The sequence below is a fragment of the Diabrotica virgifera genome, chromosome 4, assembly GCF_917563875.1.
Source record: "Diabrotica virgifera virgifera chromosome 4, PGI_DIABVI_V3a".
Taxonomy (NCBI): Eukaryota; Metazoa; Arthropoda; class Insecta; order Coleoptera; family Chrysomelidae; genus Diabrotica; species Diabrotica virgifera.
Genome location: NC_065446.1, coordinates 243,973,309 through 243,993,224, shown reverse-complemented (window position 1 = coordinate 243,993,224; position 19,916 = coordinate 243,973,309). Strand labels below are relative to the sequence as shown.

General features: G+C 34.0%; 1 protein-coding gene across 1 annotated transcript in view; it reads right to left on the bottom strand.

Moving 5' to 3' along the window:
• Positions 1–19,063, bottom strand: part of LOC114347524 (lysosomal acid glucosylceramidase) — a 32,856-nt gene extending 13,793 nt beyond the window's left edge. Inside the window, exons 1-2 of the mRNA XM_028298218.2 lie at positions 18,919–19,063; positions 4,114–4,452 (exon numbers count right to left, since the gene is read on the bottom strand). Coding sequence (XP_028154019.1) covers positions 4,114–4,430 — 317 coding nt within the window. The 5' untranslated portion in view covers positions 4,431–4,452; positions 18,919–19,063. The remainder of the gene's footprint in view (positions 1–4,113; positions 4,453–18,918) is intronic.
• Between the last annotated feature and the right edge of the window lie 853 nt (positions 19,064–19,916).

Here is a 19,916-nt window from a genome sequence, read left to right as displayed (position 1 = left end):
TCCTAAAATTTACCTAAATAGATAGGGTATCACGATAAATCGTTCTTCCCGATTATAGCTCCATCAATTCGAAAAAATGCCGCGAATAAAAGTTGCTTATTTTTACGAGAGAAATCTAAATCTGAAACAAAAATGGGGATTTCTATTTTAAGTTCCCCCCCCCCCCACACCTCAAGAGGGTGGAGTGCGGGGTCATGTTTGGTGTTTCTGTTTTTTATGTATTCGGCACTAGTGAATATTAAGTTCCCTATTTAAGATTTCAAAGTTACCCCCGCCTCTCCCTCAGGGGTTGGAAGTGCAAGGTAGTGTTTGGTGTCATTTGATAGGTTTTTGAAAAATATTAATCACGTGTTTTTTGGTTTTCATTTGGAAATGTATTTCTCGATATATTAGACCGTTCCTAAAATTTACCTAAATAGATAGGGTATCACGATAAATCGTTCTTCCCGATTATAGCTCCATCAATTCGAAAAAATGCCGCGAATAAAAGTTGCTTATTTTTACGAGAGAAATCTAAATCTGAAACAAAAATGGGGATTTCTATTTTAAGTTCCCCCCCCCCCCACACCTCAAGAGGGTGGAGTGCGGGGTCATGTTTGGTGTTTCTGTTTTTTATGTATTCGGCACTAGTGAATATTAAGTTCCCTATTTAAGATTTCAAAGTTACCCCCGCCTCTCCCTCAGGGGTTGGAAGTGCAAGGTAGTGTTTGGTGTCATTTGATAGGTTTTTGAAAAATATTAATCACGTGTTTTTTGGTTTTCATTTGGAAATGTATTTCTCGATATATTAGACCGTTCCTAAAATTTACCTAAATAGATAGGGTATCACGATAAATCGTTCTTCCCGATTATAGCTCCATCAATTCGAAAAAATGCCGCGAATAAAAGTTGCTTATTTTTACGAGAGAAATCTAAATCTGAAACAAAAATGGGGATTTCTATTTTAAGTCCCCCCCCCACACCTCAAGAGGGTGGAGTGCGGGGTCATTTTTGGTGTTATTCGATAGATTTTTGAAAAATATTGAACACTTATTGTTCAGTTTTTCGATCAGATGTTCAGTTAGTATATTCGACCTTTCCACTACTTTGGGGACACCTGTCACGGTCCCAGGCCGGCCCTGTCAATTCCGAAAGTTTTTGGCGGCGAACTGTCTGAGGCCCTTTCTGTGGACGAGAGAAACTTGTTTACAATCGGCGTATCTAGAAGGCCATCGATAAACCTTTTTTTTTAGTGCTCTGTAAATAATATTTACCTTTCGATTTTTCTGGAAATTCGTAGACTAATTGTACATAACTATATAAATAGACATTTTTGGAATTAGAGTTTAGTGGTGAATTTGAAACCGTCGGTGTACTTTGACATGTAACGGGCGCGGTATTTTTGAATTTGTAATTAGATAAATTAGTAGATTTGGTGTAATAAATATTTTAAATATCGTAGTTTGTAAAATAAAGGATATAAATTCAGTGTTTTTCATTTGTTTAGAAGTAAGTTATTAAAAATAAATAAAGTCAACTAAAACTAAACATTAGTGCCTAAAAGATCATAGAAAAGAAAAGTCAGTTTTGTAACACACCCTATATGTTTCAGTGTAAGTAAATTGATTTTTTTATTTATAATTTTAAACTTGGACATTTGTATGTTAACGAATACGAAAAAAACGAAATAAACAACCAGTGACGTAACTAGGATGGATGACACCCGGGGCGGTAATCGATGGTGTCACCCCAAATCCTAAAAATAAAGATTGTTAAAATCAATGAAAATCCGATAGAAACGTATGATTTGAATAATGAAAATTAAATAAGAATTATAGTTAATGAAATTGCACCTATGTTATTTAGCCTTGTTTGCGTTAGTGTTGCTCGCAAGTAATTCTTGATTAATTTTAGGTTACTAAAACTTATCTTACATGAAGCAACCGATACACAAATGGTCATTAACAATTTTAATGCGACCATTAGGTTTGGGAGGAATTCCTTGAATACCCAATCCACAATGAATTTTAACAAGTCTGCAGCTAACCATTTAGAAGCTCTAATATTGGCCGCTTGTAAATGTCTTCTGAACCTTGGTATTTCTAGCAGAGTATGTGTCTGCACAACCTCGAACAATGAAGCCACATCTTGAATGGACTTTGATCTGGTTTCGAGTTCAACATTGGATAGGTCAAAACATTCCAACACATCCTTTTGAAGTTCCGCTTGAAGTGTGAGTCCTGTATCGGTAGCTATCTCACCCTCCATTCATTTTTGATGTCGAATTCATTTTCGTCCTCATATCTTTTCGTAGCAAAATCTATTGCTTCATCTATAATATGACCACGTTTTCTTCAATATAAAGACGAAGTGCTCCTATTTGGGTCGCTGATTGATAAACGGTTATGTCTTTACTTTGCAATTCAATCTGACAAAAATTGATTTCTCTTAGTACATCATTCCAAAAGAAAAGATAACAAAGAAATGTGAAATTTGTGAAGAAACACCTCTGGTGTATAAATTTTCTTGTTGATGACATAATTCCTCAATTGCAGCAACAACACTATCAAAATGTTCTGCCAATATTTTAACTGCAGCATAGTGAGCACTCCAACGCGTTGTAGATAGTCGCTCGACAGATACTTTGCTGTGTTTAATAAGCACTTTCTAGCAGCTAGTGGAAGCAGAAGAAAAACTGCCTCTAAAAATTTCATCTAAAAGAGTGCTGGCCACATAAATTAATTAAATGATCAATACATCCAATGAAAATAGCACTTTTGTTTTTTGCTTTAATAATAGCTTGTATTCCTCCATGTACTTACGCTGCTCATAACAGCTGCATTATCGTATAGTATCTCTGTAAATGGTACTTTATAATATCTAAATCATCAATTTCAAGCTTCTTGACAATATCGTTATTTAGATCACTGCTTTTTTGCTTTTAACGTAAAAAATCCAAGAAATGCCTCTTTGACCTCGACTTTTCTCGGTTTCGTATGTTCACAAAATAATATCGAATTGTATTTTGATTGTAAAGTGAGTAAAGTTACAAATCAACGATTCATTCGTTTGTGATCGGGTCTCTCGGGTATCACCCCCTAACGGGGGGTAAAAACATGTTAAAATATACAGCACCATGTAGTAAATTATGTATTCTATATTATAGACCTTAGCATACTTAACACGTAATTTGTGTCCACTGTTTTAAAAAAGCCACCCGTACAGATTATTACCAATAAAATTATTCAGGCGTGTTGGAGTCAGAGGTCAGGCCAACAACGCTACACACGTCCTGACCCGACAAATTTTGTCAGGATGTTGGAATAGCAAGACCACCCGACCAAATCCGTCAGCCTGACTGTCAGGATAGCTCATTTTTGTCGTGCGACAAGCCTACACACGCTCCAACAGTCAGACCCAAAGTTGTCAGTCCCCGACAGTCAGGTGGTTTTGTTAGAGCGTGTGTAGATGTTATTAACTTAACTATTGGATCATGCGCTCTTATATAGGGTATAAGGTGTGCGAGAAGTATAAGAAGAACTTAACTATTAAATTAATGAAATGAATGTCGACAACGAATCAAGTAATTTGTTAACCCAGGTACTGAAATACCAACGGGCGACGGTAGGAAAATATTCCAATAATGCATCTCAGATTACCCATACGAAACATTATCATTTTTGTACGCTAATAAATACATAGTATGGTATAAAACAAAATGAAAATGTAAACAGTTTCCTTTTTGATTCAAATCGGGTCTCTTGCCATCCCTCGACACGTGTTTCTAGGTCTACCCGTTATCAAGAGAGCTTTGCAAGAAGACCGATCTGAATCAAAACGTCCGTTCTGCTCGGTATAAATAATGAAATATTTATACCGGAGTATGCTAAGAACGACCTCTAACGGGGAACGATGCAATGAGGTACTAAAATACCAACGGGCGACGCTAAGAAAATATATCAGAACGGACGTTGTGATTCAGATCGGTCTTCTTCCAAAGCTCTCTTGATAACGGGTAGACCTAGAAACACGTGTCGAGTGATTACAAGAGAGCCGATTTGGATAAAAATGAAACCGTTATTTTCATTTTAACTTAACTATTCTATTTTTGAATAAAATTCTTAAAAAATTTACCTTAGCACCTTTTCCTGTACAGTCGGTTCAACACTTTGCAGATTGATACCAAAAGCATCTGTAAAAGCACCTCCAAATCCGAACATCGTTTGATGCTTCTCATATTTGTTTATATGAATGGTATAAAGAGCGTTAAATATGTTAAACGCATACGGTTTAAACTTTCCTGTTGTTCTATGAAGCCTAAGACCATCTTGATTCGACGTAAATACTTGATATTGTGGTTGATCTAACTTGCTTAAAGGTGGTAATTCATCACAGTAGGTAGCGTTGCACACACACACACTATGCCAGTGTCGTATTTTTTTCGAACGCATTCCTGACCTAAACTTATACTAGCTGAAAAAATAACAATGTAAAAATTAACTAATACAATTGGTGTTGTTGTCGCAGAAGGTACAAATGAACCAAACAAATAGCATCGAAGATGTAAATGAGAACGTGGAAAAAATTAAAAACATTGAGGAAGCAGCAGTCGAAGCTTTAGGAAAACATAATATGTATACCTAGTCATAAACAACAAAAACGATAACAAAAAAAACACCTTGGTTTAGAAAAGATCTAAAGAAAAACGAAAAGCCTACCTGAAGTAAGTATAAAAGATCAAATGTTCCAGAAAAGCCTAAAGAAGAATAATGAAACAAAGAAGCTAATAAGAAGAATAAAAAACTGAACATTACAAGACGAAAAGAATGAACAGTGACTTCTACAGTGCACAAAATGTGGAGGTATATGAGGAATCAACAGTATCAAAGGCACAATAAACCTGAGGCATACGCAACCACCTCCATGGAGGTCATGCTTCACCTCCCTCCAATACATATATATGGACGGCGAAGGTAGGAGCATACAGAAGGCGGAAAAGACGCCAGGAAGCAGGGCAAAAAGATACCGGGATCAAATCTGGAGAGATAATTTAAAATCACGCAGAGTTGGAAACGAAAACTACAACGATGGAAAGAGTACATCGAGGAACTATTTCATGACCAGAGAGAAGCTAGTACATCCGTAGATAGTCAAACGGGAGATGTAGGTCCAGAGATAACCAAATCAGAGGTTAGTCAGGCAATAAACTCTACGAAAACCAATAAATCTGCTGATCAGTTGGTCAACGAGAAAAACCTGGACATAATAGTAGAACTGTTCAATGCTATCTATACTACGGGAATCATCCCTAGAGAAATGTTGACATCAGCAGTTGTGTGTTTGCCAAATAAAGTGAATGCCAAATAATGCAGTGACTATCGAACCATGAGCTTAATATCACATACCTTGAAAATTCTATTGAAAATTATCCACGCCAGAATACACTTTAAACTGGAGCTGGATGTTAGTGACACTCAATATGGGTTCCGCAATGGTATGAGTACCAGAGAGGAATAATTCTTCTTCAACGTGCTGACACAGAGATGTTTGCATGTTAACCGTCCTCTCTACGTCTGTTTTATAGACTACAATAAAGCGTTTGATAAAATAAAACATGATCGACTCATGGAAATTCTAAAAAATAAAAACGTAGATGAAAGAGATTTAAGACTAATAACACACCTCCATTACAATCAGCGAGCATTAGTAAGAATTGAAAAACAAACATTTGAAGAAATGGAAATAAAGATAGGAGTTGTTTAATATATATAGCTGTGTAACAGCGTAGCAAGGGGCTGCGTGCTAGACATGACATGGCTAACTTCAAGCCAGTCAACATGGTTGTCACTTGTATGATTTATTGTATGTAAGATGTTTAGTAAGTTTTATAAAAATATATAAGTTTACTCAATACTATGATTGTTTGACTTATAACCCATTAAATAAAGTAGTTTAAACATGGCGCAGTCAAACAGCTAGTTGGGTTACAGTTTACAGTCGAAAAGCTAAATTTATAGCAACTTGTACACGAGGTACCATACATAACCTACAATGGCAGCAAGGTTGCCAGGTCTGGTGAAAATTCACCAGATTTGGTGATTTTCTAACCCATTTGGTGATATGGTGAAAACTTTTTTAAAAAGCTTAATATCTGGTGATTTTTTGACCTTATCTATATTATATATTTTTATTTAAAAAGTACGATTATATGTTTTTTATTCGTTATTAAGAATTGCCTAATATTCATATAATACAAAAAGTCTAATTTTGTAATATAAAATGATCCGCCTCTGTGGTGCTCAACCGGGGATTTCCCGAAGTTTTCGCTACTCTTGCAAGTGTTCATGCACTTCCAATAATTTATGTCTTGGTTTTATAAACAAACCAGTTCAGTTAATATCAACATATCAATTTAGCAGTTTTATCTTTCTTGTGTCAGCTGTAGAGTTTTAAGTGATTACTGTTCTTCATATTTTGTAGTTTTGTCACGTTTTGTGTTGGTTTGATCATCTAATAAACTAAAATCTCAAAGGTGCTTATTAACTATTTTTTCAATTTTAATTTGTATTAAAAATTTATTAGCATGAGCAAAAATTACTAGGTTTCCAACAAAACAATTTTGTATAACACCCCGCTCGACGAGGATCGTCTGTCAGGCCAAGTTTAAGACATAAAACGTTAAGTTTTAAATAATCTACATTGTCGGGATTATCAGTACCTTTTATAAAAATGAACACCTACATTTTATATTATATTTTACAAAAAAAAAATCGTTTCATATGTATTCTAATTATTGTTTTATTAGGTTTGATTGTTTCAACCCTTCATATTACCGTTCTCGAATGGTTACGCGTATGCGCATGCACAAAATTATGTGCAGCAACACATTTTTCGTTACTGCGCATACTCATAACAATCTGGTGATTTTTAGCAAAATCTGGCAACTTTTTAAGCAATTGTCTGGTGATTTTTAGTTTTTTGACCTGGCAACCTTGAATGGCAGTGATGGGAATAAATGTAAAATTACCACCAGATTTTGACCTGCAGGATCAAAATGCTGCAAGCGAATGGAAGTTCTGGAAGACTAGTTTCGAAGATTATTTACTAGCAACGGGACAAGACCAGTCAGCAGATAAAATGAAAATGTCAATTTTAAGAAATATAATTGGGGCTGAGTCTGCCAAAATTATGTCCACATTCGAGATCCCAGAAGCCGAAAATAACAAGTATGACTTGATGATATCACTAATCGATAAGTATGTTAATCCAAGGATGAATGAATCATTTGAAAGATACAATTTTATCATGAGGGTCCAGAAAGAAGGAGAGTCGTTTGAGCAGTTTCTTACTAGTTGTAGACATTTGATTCGAACATGTAATTATAATGAAATTGATCCAGAACAAACAGCCGAAGATAAAGCTCTGAGAGACAAAATATTAATGGGCATCAGAGATCCAGTTACTAGAGAAGCTCTATTGAGAGTGGACAAACTTACCCTACAAAAAGCCATCGAATTTTGTAGAACTAGTGAACAAAGTAAGAACCAAAATTTGAAATTTCATACCGAAAGAAAAGATGTAGACATAGGAGAAGTTCGTAAAGATAGGTACCAGGGCCATAGAAATTATAATAACTCTAGAAGTAAAGCGAATACCAATGAAAAATTCAAGTGTAAAAGATGTCAATCAACTCATGGGGCCAGAGAATGTCCAGCGTATGGAAAGAAATGTAAGAAATGTGGGCTTTTAAACCATTTTGCAAAGTCCTGTAGAGTGAAGAATATTGATGTCATAGATGAAGATAGCAGTGATGGATCAGCTGATAGTTTTGTAGGAAATGTCAATAAAGTATACCAAAATGTAAGTAGTCAAAATATTTGGGATGAAATTATAGAAATTGAAAACAAGACAATTAAAGTAAAACTTGACACAGGTGCAGATGTAAGTATAATTCCATTAAAAATTTTTAAGAAAATTGATAAACAATTTAAAATTAGGGATAATCATTATGTACTGAAAGGGTTTGAGGGTACTCAGGCTAAAACAATGGGTGTCGTAAATTTATTTTGTAAACATAAAAATAAGTATGTTTACGAGGATTTTACAATTATTAATGGGGCAACTCGAGTTCTTTTAAGTGGTAAATTATGTATTGATTTGGGGTTAGTTAAACGAATCAACAATATTGAGAGTTGTGGTACTTTAGAATTAGCAGAAAGGGATAAATTTATAAACCTTAACCCTGAAGTTTTTAGAGGTCATGGTAAATTTTGTGGTAAACATAGGATCACTACAGTAGACAATTTTGAGCCAGTAAGTTACCCACCTGTAAATGTACCTGTCGCAATTAGAGATAATTTAAAAAATGAATTAGATAGGTTGACAAAAAGAGGGGCAATTGTCAAAGTTAACGAAATTGACCCCAGGGCAAGCATAAACCGCATTGTTATTGTGGAAAAGCAAAATGGTAAGTTACGTTTATGCTTAGACCCATTAGATCTAAACAAACAAATAGTCCGCAAACCAAGAGTAGTACATAAATTGGAAGATGTTTGTGCACAAATGATAGGTAAAAAGATATTTTCTGTATTTGATCTCTCTGAAGGGTATCATCATTTAGAACTTGACGAGACATCATCATGGAAATGCTGTTTTGCAACTTCTTATGGAATTTTCAGATATAAAGTATTGCCATATGGATTATCAAATTCCCAAGATCTGTTTCAAGAAGTAGTAGAAGATAAATTTAAAGGTATAGAGAATTTATTGATTTGTCATGATGATATGATTGTTATGGGAACAACAAAAGAAGAACATGATACAACTGTTAAAAAAGTGTTAGAAAGGGCTAAAGAAGTAGGAGCAAAGTTTAATGGGGACAAATTTCAATATTGTCAAGAAGAGGTCAGATTTATGGGTCAAGTTTTTTCACATAAAGGGATGCAAATAGATCCTGACAGAGTGGAATCACTTTGTAAACTTGAAAAACCAAATAGTAAAGTAGAATTACAAAGAATTTTGGGCGCATTTAATTACGTTAGACGGTACATTCCGAACATGGCTGAACATATTCAACCTCTTTGTCAATTACTTAAAAATAATGTAGAATGGGTGTGGCTCCCGTCACATCAAAAATGTTTTGATAATTTAAAGAACATAATTTGTAAATCACCAGCGTTAGTCCCTTATGATCCTAATCAAAAAATTATTTTACAATGTGATGCATCTAAAAATGGTTTAGGTGTTTGTATGTTCCAGAAATATGATTCTATTTTAAAATTAGTAGCTTGTGCATCACGAAATATGAATGATAGTGAAATAAATTATAGTCAGACTGAGAAGGAACTATTGGCAATTTATTATGCTACTCAAAAATTTCACAATTTTATTTATAATTTTGATGTTGACGTTCAGTCAGATCACAAACCTATAATCTCCATTATGAAGAAGCCAATTTCCAAAATTGGATCAGTTAGACTCCAACGTTTAAGGCTTAAACTTCTCAAGTACAGATTAAATGTATATTTTGTTCCTGGGAAAGACATACATTTTGCTGATATGCTATCTAGGTCCAGTTTAAATATAGAGACACATGACCCAGAAATGTTTGAAATGGTCCACTCAGTGAGTAAACATTTACCTATGAGCCAGGAAAAGCAATCTGAGTTAAGACTAGCTACTAGCCAGGATGAGGCATTAGCAGTAATTTTTGATTTTTATTATAATGGGTGGCCAAAAGGAAAAAATGTTCCTCAAGTGTGTAAAAAGTACTATGGTATAAGAGATTCACTGTATTTTGAAGCTGGCATCGCATTTATTGATGACAAAATAATTATTCCGAAAAAACTTAGGCTTGACATGATAAAATTGCTTCACAAAGGCCATATAGGAGTCAGTAAAACTATAAACAAAGCCAGGAGTATATATTATTGGCCAGGACTTGATGATGATGTGACAAACTATATAAAAAAATGCAGGATATGTGAGAAATACAGACCAAATAATTTTAAAGAACCAATGATGCCTCATGACATTCCCAGACTAAGATTCAATAAAGTTGGTACAGACATTTTAGAGTATGGTTCAAAAGCATATTTAGTAATTGTAGACTATTTTTCGCATTGGTTGGACATTTCAATATTAAAAGATAAAACCTCCAGTTCAGTAATCAACTCATTTCAAGATACTTTTAGTAGATTTGGATATCCAGAAATTTTAATTGCAGATAATCTACCATTTACTTCGGTAAAATGTAAAAATTATTATAGAGAAAAAGACATTACAATTATGACATGCACTCCACATTACCACCAGAGTAATGGACTTGCAGAAAAAGCAGTCAATATAAGCAAACAAATTTTAAGAAAGAGTAATGAGGAAAATGTTGATTTTAGAGATTTGGTGATGGAATATAATAATACCTGCATAATAAATCTTGATGCATCTCCAGCTCAAATTTTACAGAGCAGGATCCTGAGAGGACAATTACCAACTACAGCTAATAAATTAGAACCTACAATCCAGAAACAAGTATATAAGAATTTATGCAAAGAAAAAGAGAAATTACAAGTACGTTATGATAAGACAGCACGAAGAAAACCAGTAGAGTTTAGAAAGGGAGATAGGGTAGTAATAAGAAGTTCAAAAGATAATTATTGGCGTAAAGCAATTGTGTTAGAAAAGGCCAATGAACCTAGATCATATTGGGTGAAAAAAGAAGATAACAATAAAATTATTAGACGGAATTCACACCAAATGAAACATTCATACACCACAACACTTGAAAAAGAACTCATTTTAGAACCCGAGTTGTACCCTGATATTCAGTCACAAAGTGTTCATAAAGATACCACTCACATTAACGTAAATGATAGTGTTAATAAAACCATTAGTTGCCCAAGCCCAAATGTAAAATCAGTACCTACATTGAGTCATAAAGTCAACCCAAATATTGAGACTTCTAACAGTTATAAGACGAGAGTTGGTCGTAATATAAAGACCCCTTATAGATATCGATCTTAGGGGGAAGGTGTTTAATATATATAGCTGTGTAACAGCGTAGCAAGGGGCTGCGTGCTAGACATGACATGGCTAACTTCAAGCCAGTCAACATGGTTGTCACTTGTATGATTTATTGTATGTAAGATGTTTAGTAAGTTTTATAAAAATATATAAGTTTACTCAATACTATGATTGTTTGACTTATAACCCATTAAATAAAGTAGTTTAAACAGGAGTCAGGCAAGGCTGCATACATCACCTCTATTATTTAACGCTTATTCTGAAGAGGTAATGCGAGAAACTCTGGAAGATGAAACAGTCGGCATAAGAGTATATGGAGCCTTAGTTAACAACATCAGATATGTAGACGATACAGTAACAATAGCAGATAGTTTACAAGACCTGCAAAGACTCAATGAGTAAAATAGTAAGGTGTAGTAGGGAGTACGGACTCTTTCTCAATATCAAAAAGACGAAGTTTATGAAAATTAGTAAAAACAACCATAATACTAACGAAATCTTGATAATAGAGGGCCAGCACATCGAAAGAGTAAAAAAGTACACTTACCTAGGAACATTTATAACAGAAAATAATGACTACATTGCAGAAATCAAAGTCAGAATCGAAAAAGCACGTTCTAATTTTATGAAAATGAAAAAAGTCCTATATGTAACAAAGATTTAACATTAGCTCTTAAAGTACAATTGTACTTTATGGCAAAACCTCCCAATTTTTTCGTCCAGCATCGATTTGTACAAAAATTTGGGATTAGGCTCATTACACCCTCTGGTTCATTTTCTATATTGAGCCGTTGTACGCTTTTGGTTTTGTAAGGGTGAAAACTACCCCTAGTTGTAAAAAATTATAAAATAACATTTTAAAAATGCATAAACATTCTCAATTTCTTTGCAAAACGAAAATGCAGCAGCTGCATAATACTCTGGTTAAAGCGGAGAGTCTATACCGGTTTCGGAGATCTTTTTCCCCTCATCAGTAAACCCATATCCTCTTCTCTCCGCTTTAACCATTTCCCATAGCTTAGGGCCTTCCCGAATTGCAAAGAAAGAAATGTCACGGATGAACTAGGGCCATCTACCGGAAAACAAACTAAGTTATCAATCGAAGCAGCGCAGAAAACGACAATAAATATCGCCTCCGTACCACCAGATTGACAACAGGTGGAATACTTTCTTTGGTTACACCTCCTGAGACTTTTACAATTTATAAGTCATACAGGTGCCGAGAAAATTAAGATGAGAGAATTTTAAATAATTCAACCAAAGAAAGTATTCCACCTGTTGTCAATCTGGTGGTACGGAGGCGATATTTATTGTCGTTTTCTGCGCTGCTTCGATTGATAACTTAGTTTAGTTTGTTAACATTTTAAACTTTAATATTGTCAACATTTGGTTCTTATTAGATACATAATGAATGTTTTATGCTTTAAGATATACTATCATAATATTTCAACCCTTAAAAACCACCCTTGTTGGAGCTATATATAAAAAATTTACTTATCCTAAAGGAATAATTTCGGCTTGCATCGATTTACATAAAAATTTGGGATTAGGATCATCTCACCCTGTACTTCATATTCTATATCATGCTTAAGGGCGTTGATTATTTTTAGGGGTGTAAATAACCCCTTATTGTCAAAAATTATATAAAAACATTGTATACTTTAATATGGGTAAAATTTGGTTTTGATTGGTTAAATAATGATTGTTTTATACTTTAGGATATAATATCATAATATTTCAACCCTTAAAAACCACCCTTAATAACATTACAGTTTTTATAAGCAGATATTTTAGTAGGTCTATACAGAAAAAAAAAAGTAGAATTAAAGAATTACAAAAACATTTATTTACACAAAAATACGAATTTACAAATATGTACAAATACAAATACAAATAGTTTATTAGTCATCTTCCAGTATACGAACCGGTTCTGTGGTATTATACATACATTGAAAATTATCCATAAGCGGACTATCCGAATTTTTCGAAAAAAAAATTGGTTTTATAAACATAGCTCCTTCATTTTTGGCGTTGAAAAGATTTTTTAAAAATGACTTTGTAGAATTTTTGAAGAGTTATAAGACTGTGTAAACTAAATTCCGTAAGATCCCTCAGTTTTTAATTAGGGTGGGTTTAAAGGGCTCGGATAAGGGGGTGTTTGCTCGTAAATAGAGGTTTTAAACAGCTATATCTCGCTAACTGTTCACTGTAATGAAAATCTATGCACAAGGAAATTTTAATTATTAAAGAAGCTACAATTTGGTAATCTATAATTTTTTTCGTATCTCCAGTATTTTCGGAGATATTTTGAAGTAAAAGGTGAAAAATAGGAAATTCCAAAAAATTTATTTTTCTTTAAACTCTAATTTTTCTAAAATTAGGCCTTTTAAATACGTCAAACTTCTTGGGTGTATTAATAATACAAATATAAAAGGAATCACAGAAAGGTGAAGACCAATTTCTAATCAGGAGGGTTGTTAGGGGGTTTGTTTCACTGATTTTTTTATAGAGAAAAGCAGGTACCGACCTGATCATAAGTCGCTTACTTTTCAGACTAGAAACTTTTTATTATTTTTTTTGAAAGGCCTAACTGTATACTTGAAAAAAGAGTATTTAAGTTTTCCTCGAAAAATGCAAAGTTTTTCCGTTAGTTTACTTTGAATATTTCAAATTATGCATTTGACGAAAAAAAAAACTTTTAACATGCCGTATCTCGGTTTGTATTGGTCTTGGCGATATTACAGAAAAATAATTTGGTTTGTGTTACTAAAAGATACTATTTTGGTATCTACAGTTTTTTTGATTAAATGCATATTTTTCGAGGTATTCTCAAAAAACCCTCTAAAAAAGTCGATTTTTTCATCGAAAAACTGTTACTTTCAAGAGCGAATAACTCGAAAAATATTAGTTTTACGAAGAAAATGTAAAAAAACATTTTTTTCTTATAATCACTTTTTACATCGATTTGTATAGTTACAATGTAATAAAAAATTCCCGCCCCCAGAGATGGGGTGGCAACCACCCCCAAGGTTTTAGCGTACAGCGGCGTGATATAGAAAATGATCCTTGGACTATTCTCTAGCTTCTGTGAAAATTTCAAGTAAATCCATGCTGGACGAAAAAATTGCGAGCCAAAATGCTTCATTTCCTCGACTAAATGTTACGTATACAGTGTACTATACTATGGAGTGGAATCATTGACGTTAAATGTAGAGACAATGAGACGACTTAACGCCTTTGAAATGTGGACCTATAGAAGAATTATGAGGGTTTCCTGGGTCGATAGAGTTACGAATAGAGATTGCAATTGCTGGATCCAGCATCCAGAAATCCAGCTAGATCCAGCGATTTTTTTCACATGCTGGATCCAGCAAATCATGCTGCATCCAGCAGCGCGGATCCGCAAACGTGTCAAATTCGAAATAAGTTACTTAATGTCTTCATTAGCATCTTTATTCAAAGCCGTGAGTCGGCAACTTGCCGTTTTATTGCGATGGCAGTAGCTCAGTATGCTGGAAAGTTTCTATAGCTTAAAAGTTTGCATCCATAAAGCGTTGATATACATTGATTTCGTCATAAAATTCTCTGCTGGCGAGTGGTCAATAATCAATGAGTTAATCGCCACTTTTAACCAGCTAAATTTGTCTTAGACAAACTAAATAGCCAGGACTTTAGCCTTAATGCAGATCTATCAGAAGCACTACGCAACAGAATCACGGAACGGCGTCTCTATGAGATTACAGGTACATTAGTGTATTTACAAAATCAAAAAATGTATGACGAAGGACTAAACAATCCTGGTTACTTCCCCATGCCGAAAAAGAATGCAATGCGACAAGAGGTGAAAAATTTGTTGATTCGTATAAATAAACAAGTAACTGTGGAACCAGTGCTAGAGATAATGGAAGAAGATGGGCCAACTAATCCGGAGACAGTGAATTTTACTTTGGAACAAGAACTTGAGATTGCATTGAAACGAGAAAGAGAAAACATTTATAGTCAAAAAACTGATTCTCAAAAAGATTACGAAAATATTTTGGAAAAGGATATGGCGGTTTATGAACCCGAAGTAGTGAAAGGTGATCGTTTGTCACTGGCAAAGCGTCCATGTAACCATTGTTACCATTGGTAACAGTTAAAATTTGTAAATAAATATTTTATGACTACTATGAAATAATTCCATTTATATTTTTTAAAAATAGAAATATTTATTAATAGTATCTACCTAATTCAGTAAAATAGCCAACTAGACGCACGAAAATATCAGCGAGTTTATGTAAAATCGGTTACACGTTATTATAATACGCCCTTACCACAGTATAAAGAGGTTCCATATTTATTATGCTGTGCCCTTACCGTGCGCCGCGCCGTTTACCACTTCTGTGAGTGGCAACGATAGTAGGATCTTTGACTGGATCGTCTCTGAAAATTTTGCGGGGACGAGGCTCTGAAACCGCGTATTGGTGTTACCAAATTTTAATTTGGTGACGCTAGGTAGGGCCGGTGTCTATCGGGACAGAAAATACCGACCGTAAGAATATCAGACTTAATAAATGCAATTTTAATTATTATTATAATTATAGGTAATAATTACAATTCCATTTATGAAATCTGTTATTCTTAGGGCCGGTATTTTCTCGATTAAACTCCGGTTAGTTAACCGTACCGGCCCTTTGGATTCGATTATTGCATAATATGCATTATTAATTATTAGTTTATAACTTGTAACTGTACTTGCTTATTATACAGATAATATATCTATACCTTTTTATCCTATATAAATCATATTAATCGATTTTAATTACTTGTCGAAATATATTAATTAACAACAACATTATTATAATATGACATATAATAATATTGATTATACAGTACATTGTAGTATATAATCAATAAAATAAAAATTATTTAATATTTTAGGCTAAAAATGACAAATGAATGTACTGATTAGTATACTAATTATACAATTTGGATTTTTTAATAAAGTATAAAGGTGATATAATACATATTTTACCTAAAAACAACAAATATGTTTTTAGTTTGTAGATACTTTATATAATTTCTTAAATTTTTAATTTTTAAATTTTATTTCATCTTTTTTTTATAATAGACCTGGATCGCGCGTACCAAAAAAAAGTTGATTAATAGCAAGCTGAAAATTCACAGTGTCTAATCGAAGAAACTTTGATGTATGGGAACACTGTATATATAAAAATATTTATAAAATACATTATATATATAGATAATATATAATATATCTGGTATATATTTAATATCTGGTTTTGGTAACACTTTAGAAAAAGTCACGCGTCGCCACTGTCGTTTGTCAATGGTCTATGACTATTTGATGACCTTAAAGCCGACCAGCACAGAGGCCGGAAGGGCTTTCTCCGCAACCGGCTATATGTGCAGTTCTGTGCGAAGTAGGTAAGGCCTATGTTTTTAAGGTATCACTTTCATAAAACTAAATAATTCATGTTTCTGTTGTTTATGGTAGGGGAGCAAAGTATGCTAAATGTGCAGTCACTCGAGCGTTATGGGGACCTATTGGGTTGTGAAGAGTAGGTCCTAAAACCAAAAAAAGTTAAGTAAAGTTTTCCATTTTAGTGGGCGCTTGCCATTTTTTAATTTAATTTTCCATTTCCAACAATCGTTTATTCCGATTATAACGCCATCTATCCATAATTCGAAAAAATGTTTCGAATAAAAGTTAATTATTTTTACGCAAGGAATCCAAATCTGCAATAAAAAATTAGGGCTCCTATTTAAGATTTTAAAGTAACCCCCCACCCCACCTCCGTGGGGGATCGTGTTTGGTGTAATTCGATAGATTTTTCAAAAATATTGAATAAGTGTATTTTACAGTTTTTCGATCTGATGTTCATTTCGCGAAATATCGCGGGATTAGTATTTAAAATATTAAATTTGCCCCCCACCCCTCTCCGTGGGAAGTCATGTTTGGTACCATTCCATAGATTTTTAAAAAATATTGAGCACATATTTTTTAGTTTTTCGATCAGTCATTCGTTTCGCGAAATATTCTCTTTTTTCTTGTGAAACTTTGTGACTCACCCATTTCCTTACGCCCAGCTCAAATCGTCAGATTTTTGAAATATACACTCTTTTGTATGTACTTAACTTACCTTATCTTAATCTGACAATTTCGAGTTTTTTTAAGGATATATTTTTATTTTCGGGCCCCCCTTAACGAACTCCCCTGTGTTAAATGCCAATATATAGTAGAGGTACATCTGCAGGGTATCAGGTTTCTCCCCATATGATAATCTGACGCGCTCGAGTAACTGCAAAAATCCCCGCTTGGGCTCCCCTACCATTAGAAATTTGGCATATAGACAAAAAAAAAACATTAAAATCTTGTTTTTATTTTGATTCCACATTTTGCTCGATCCGCGCTGGATCCAGCTGGATTCAGGCCAATCTTGCAAAAATCCAGCTGGATTGAAAATGCTGCTGGATTGCAATCCCTAGTTACGAACAATGAAGTACTGAGAAGAATAGATAACGAGAAGGAAGTTGAATTTACAATTAAAGAAAGAAAGCTACAGTATCTCGGACATGTGATGCGGGGCGAGAAGTATGGCATCCTACGACTCATAATGCAAGGAAAGATAGATGGCAGAAGAAGCATCGGAAGAAGACGAATTTCATGGCTGAAGAACCTGAGAGAATGGCTTGGATGCAGTTCAAGACAACTATTTAGAACCGCTGCCTCAAAAATTAAAATAGCTATGATGATTGCCAACCTAATAAATAGTATCAGATACCAACTTAAATATAACTTAGAAAAGACGTTTACTATCGTCTATCCAGAAAGGGATATATACATTATAAAGATTATAATGGCATTTAATGCTGGACTGCAGATAGATCTAAAACCGATGAAGAAGTTCTGAGGTATACGGAGGAAAATCAAGGCTAAGCCTTAGTGAAAACCTAAAATAAACACTCTATTATCTTCCAAATAGAAATGTATGCTATAAGATGTGCCTGGAGGAACTAATAAAGAGGAGCATGAACAGATTGATAAAAATTCTAACTGATAGCCACCAGGTATTATCGGATTGATTTTAAGTTAGTTTGAAATTGTCTTCAGAATCTGATTCCGATCAGAAAAAGTGACGAAGAAAGTTTACTCTGGGTGTCTGGAAATACTGGTATTGAAGGGAACGAAAAAACGGATCTACTTGCCAGGGGAGGAACAAGAGAAACATTGATATGCCCATAACCTGTCATAGCAACGTTAGCATATCAAGAAGCACATTCTAAAAACAATATGGTACAAACAAATTCGAAGGCGTGGACAAACGTGAACCTTTGAAGAAGAGATCAAGGGATCTACTAGGTATAAATAGGAATGACCTGAGAATCATCGTGGGTCTCCTCACAGGACACTGTCAGGAAACAAAATCGGACTGACAAAAAGTGCGAATTGCAGATTGAGCCAGGCTGATCACGAGACAACGGAGCACGCTCTGTGCAATTGCGCAGGGTTAGATAGGATAAGGCTCAATACATTTTAGCATTATCAACTCGAGTCCTGCTACTTCCTAGAAGTGTCATCTAAGGCCACAATGTACTTTGTTAAAAAGGCAGATGAACCACAATAGGCATCTTAGGTTGAGTAGAAGGGTGGTTATAAGCGTCCGCTCATGTTGAACCAAACTTAACCTATATACTGAGTGTAATAATAAAGTTGTGTTTTTTCATCTTATTTTGTAACATCATGTCGAATATTTTCTCAATATTTTTGTAAAAAAATCATCTCGATTATCAAAGATTATACAAAACTTTAAATGCAACAAATTTTTATGGACATTTAAAGCAAATAAAAGCAAAGAAAAAAATTTACGGTAAACGTAGTAAAAGTAAATAAGTAGTCAATTTAGTTTTACCTACCAATCAGTAAAATAAAAAATCCTGTAGTACTAAGGATCATTTTAATCACCACTTGTTAACCTAATACTTAAGTATTTGTTATTTGCTTTATATTTACATTATTAAAGTTGGATAATATTGTTATCGTCGTGAAAATAGATATCTGCACTATACAGGGTGAATTATGTTCATGATTACCTAATTATTGGTAGCAAGTCGCAGAGCCGGATTTAAGTCAGTGGGGGCCCTTGGGTAGAATTGGTGTGGGGCCTCACCTCCTACCATTAAAAAAATTGTTTTCATAACTATGGTATACAGCCAACTACAGGGTTTTCCATTTTAGAGATTAAAAAAAATGTTGATCTACTTTTATGCATATATTTTTAAATAATAAAAAATACAAGAACTGTATCTTGTCACAGTAGAATATTAAAAATAAACATAGTAAAATGTATGGTTAAAGTCCAAGTACTTTTCGAGATTTTTTAATTGAAAATTCTTTGATTATGTCGGATATGTTCAGTTGCTTTAAGACGTCGTGTTCAATGCTCATTATAGAGATATGTTTCAAATGCTCTTAGCCTTAGGGAGTTAGTTAGCATCAGAACTAAATATAAACGAAGTGTCACCACAACGTTTGGAAACGCATCATTCACATTATTTTCTTTTAGCAATCGGTACGTTTGAAGTTCTTTACTTACATGTGATGAGCCGATTTTCTCTTTAAATGAATTGAAAAATTGTACCAGTTCGATGCCAAGATTTTCATCTAAACCATTGCTATAAATGTCGCTAAGCTTCAGTGAGTGAGCTTCAATTTCATTGAACTTAAATTTTCCAAATAATCTAAAAATCCAAAATTGGAATGAATGGATTCATATGCAGAATGCCTCTGACTTAAAGAGGTAATGAAGTAATCTATAATAGCGATAAAATTTTGAGTCCTAAATTTCTCTGATGTTATCAGTTCAGTACCTATCTGGAATATTCCTTAAAAGAATATGTTCTTTAAGTGATCT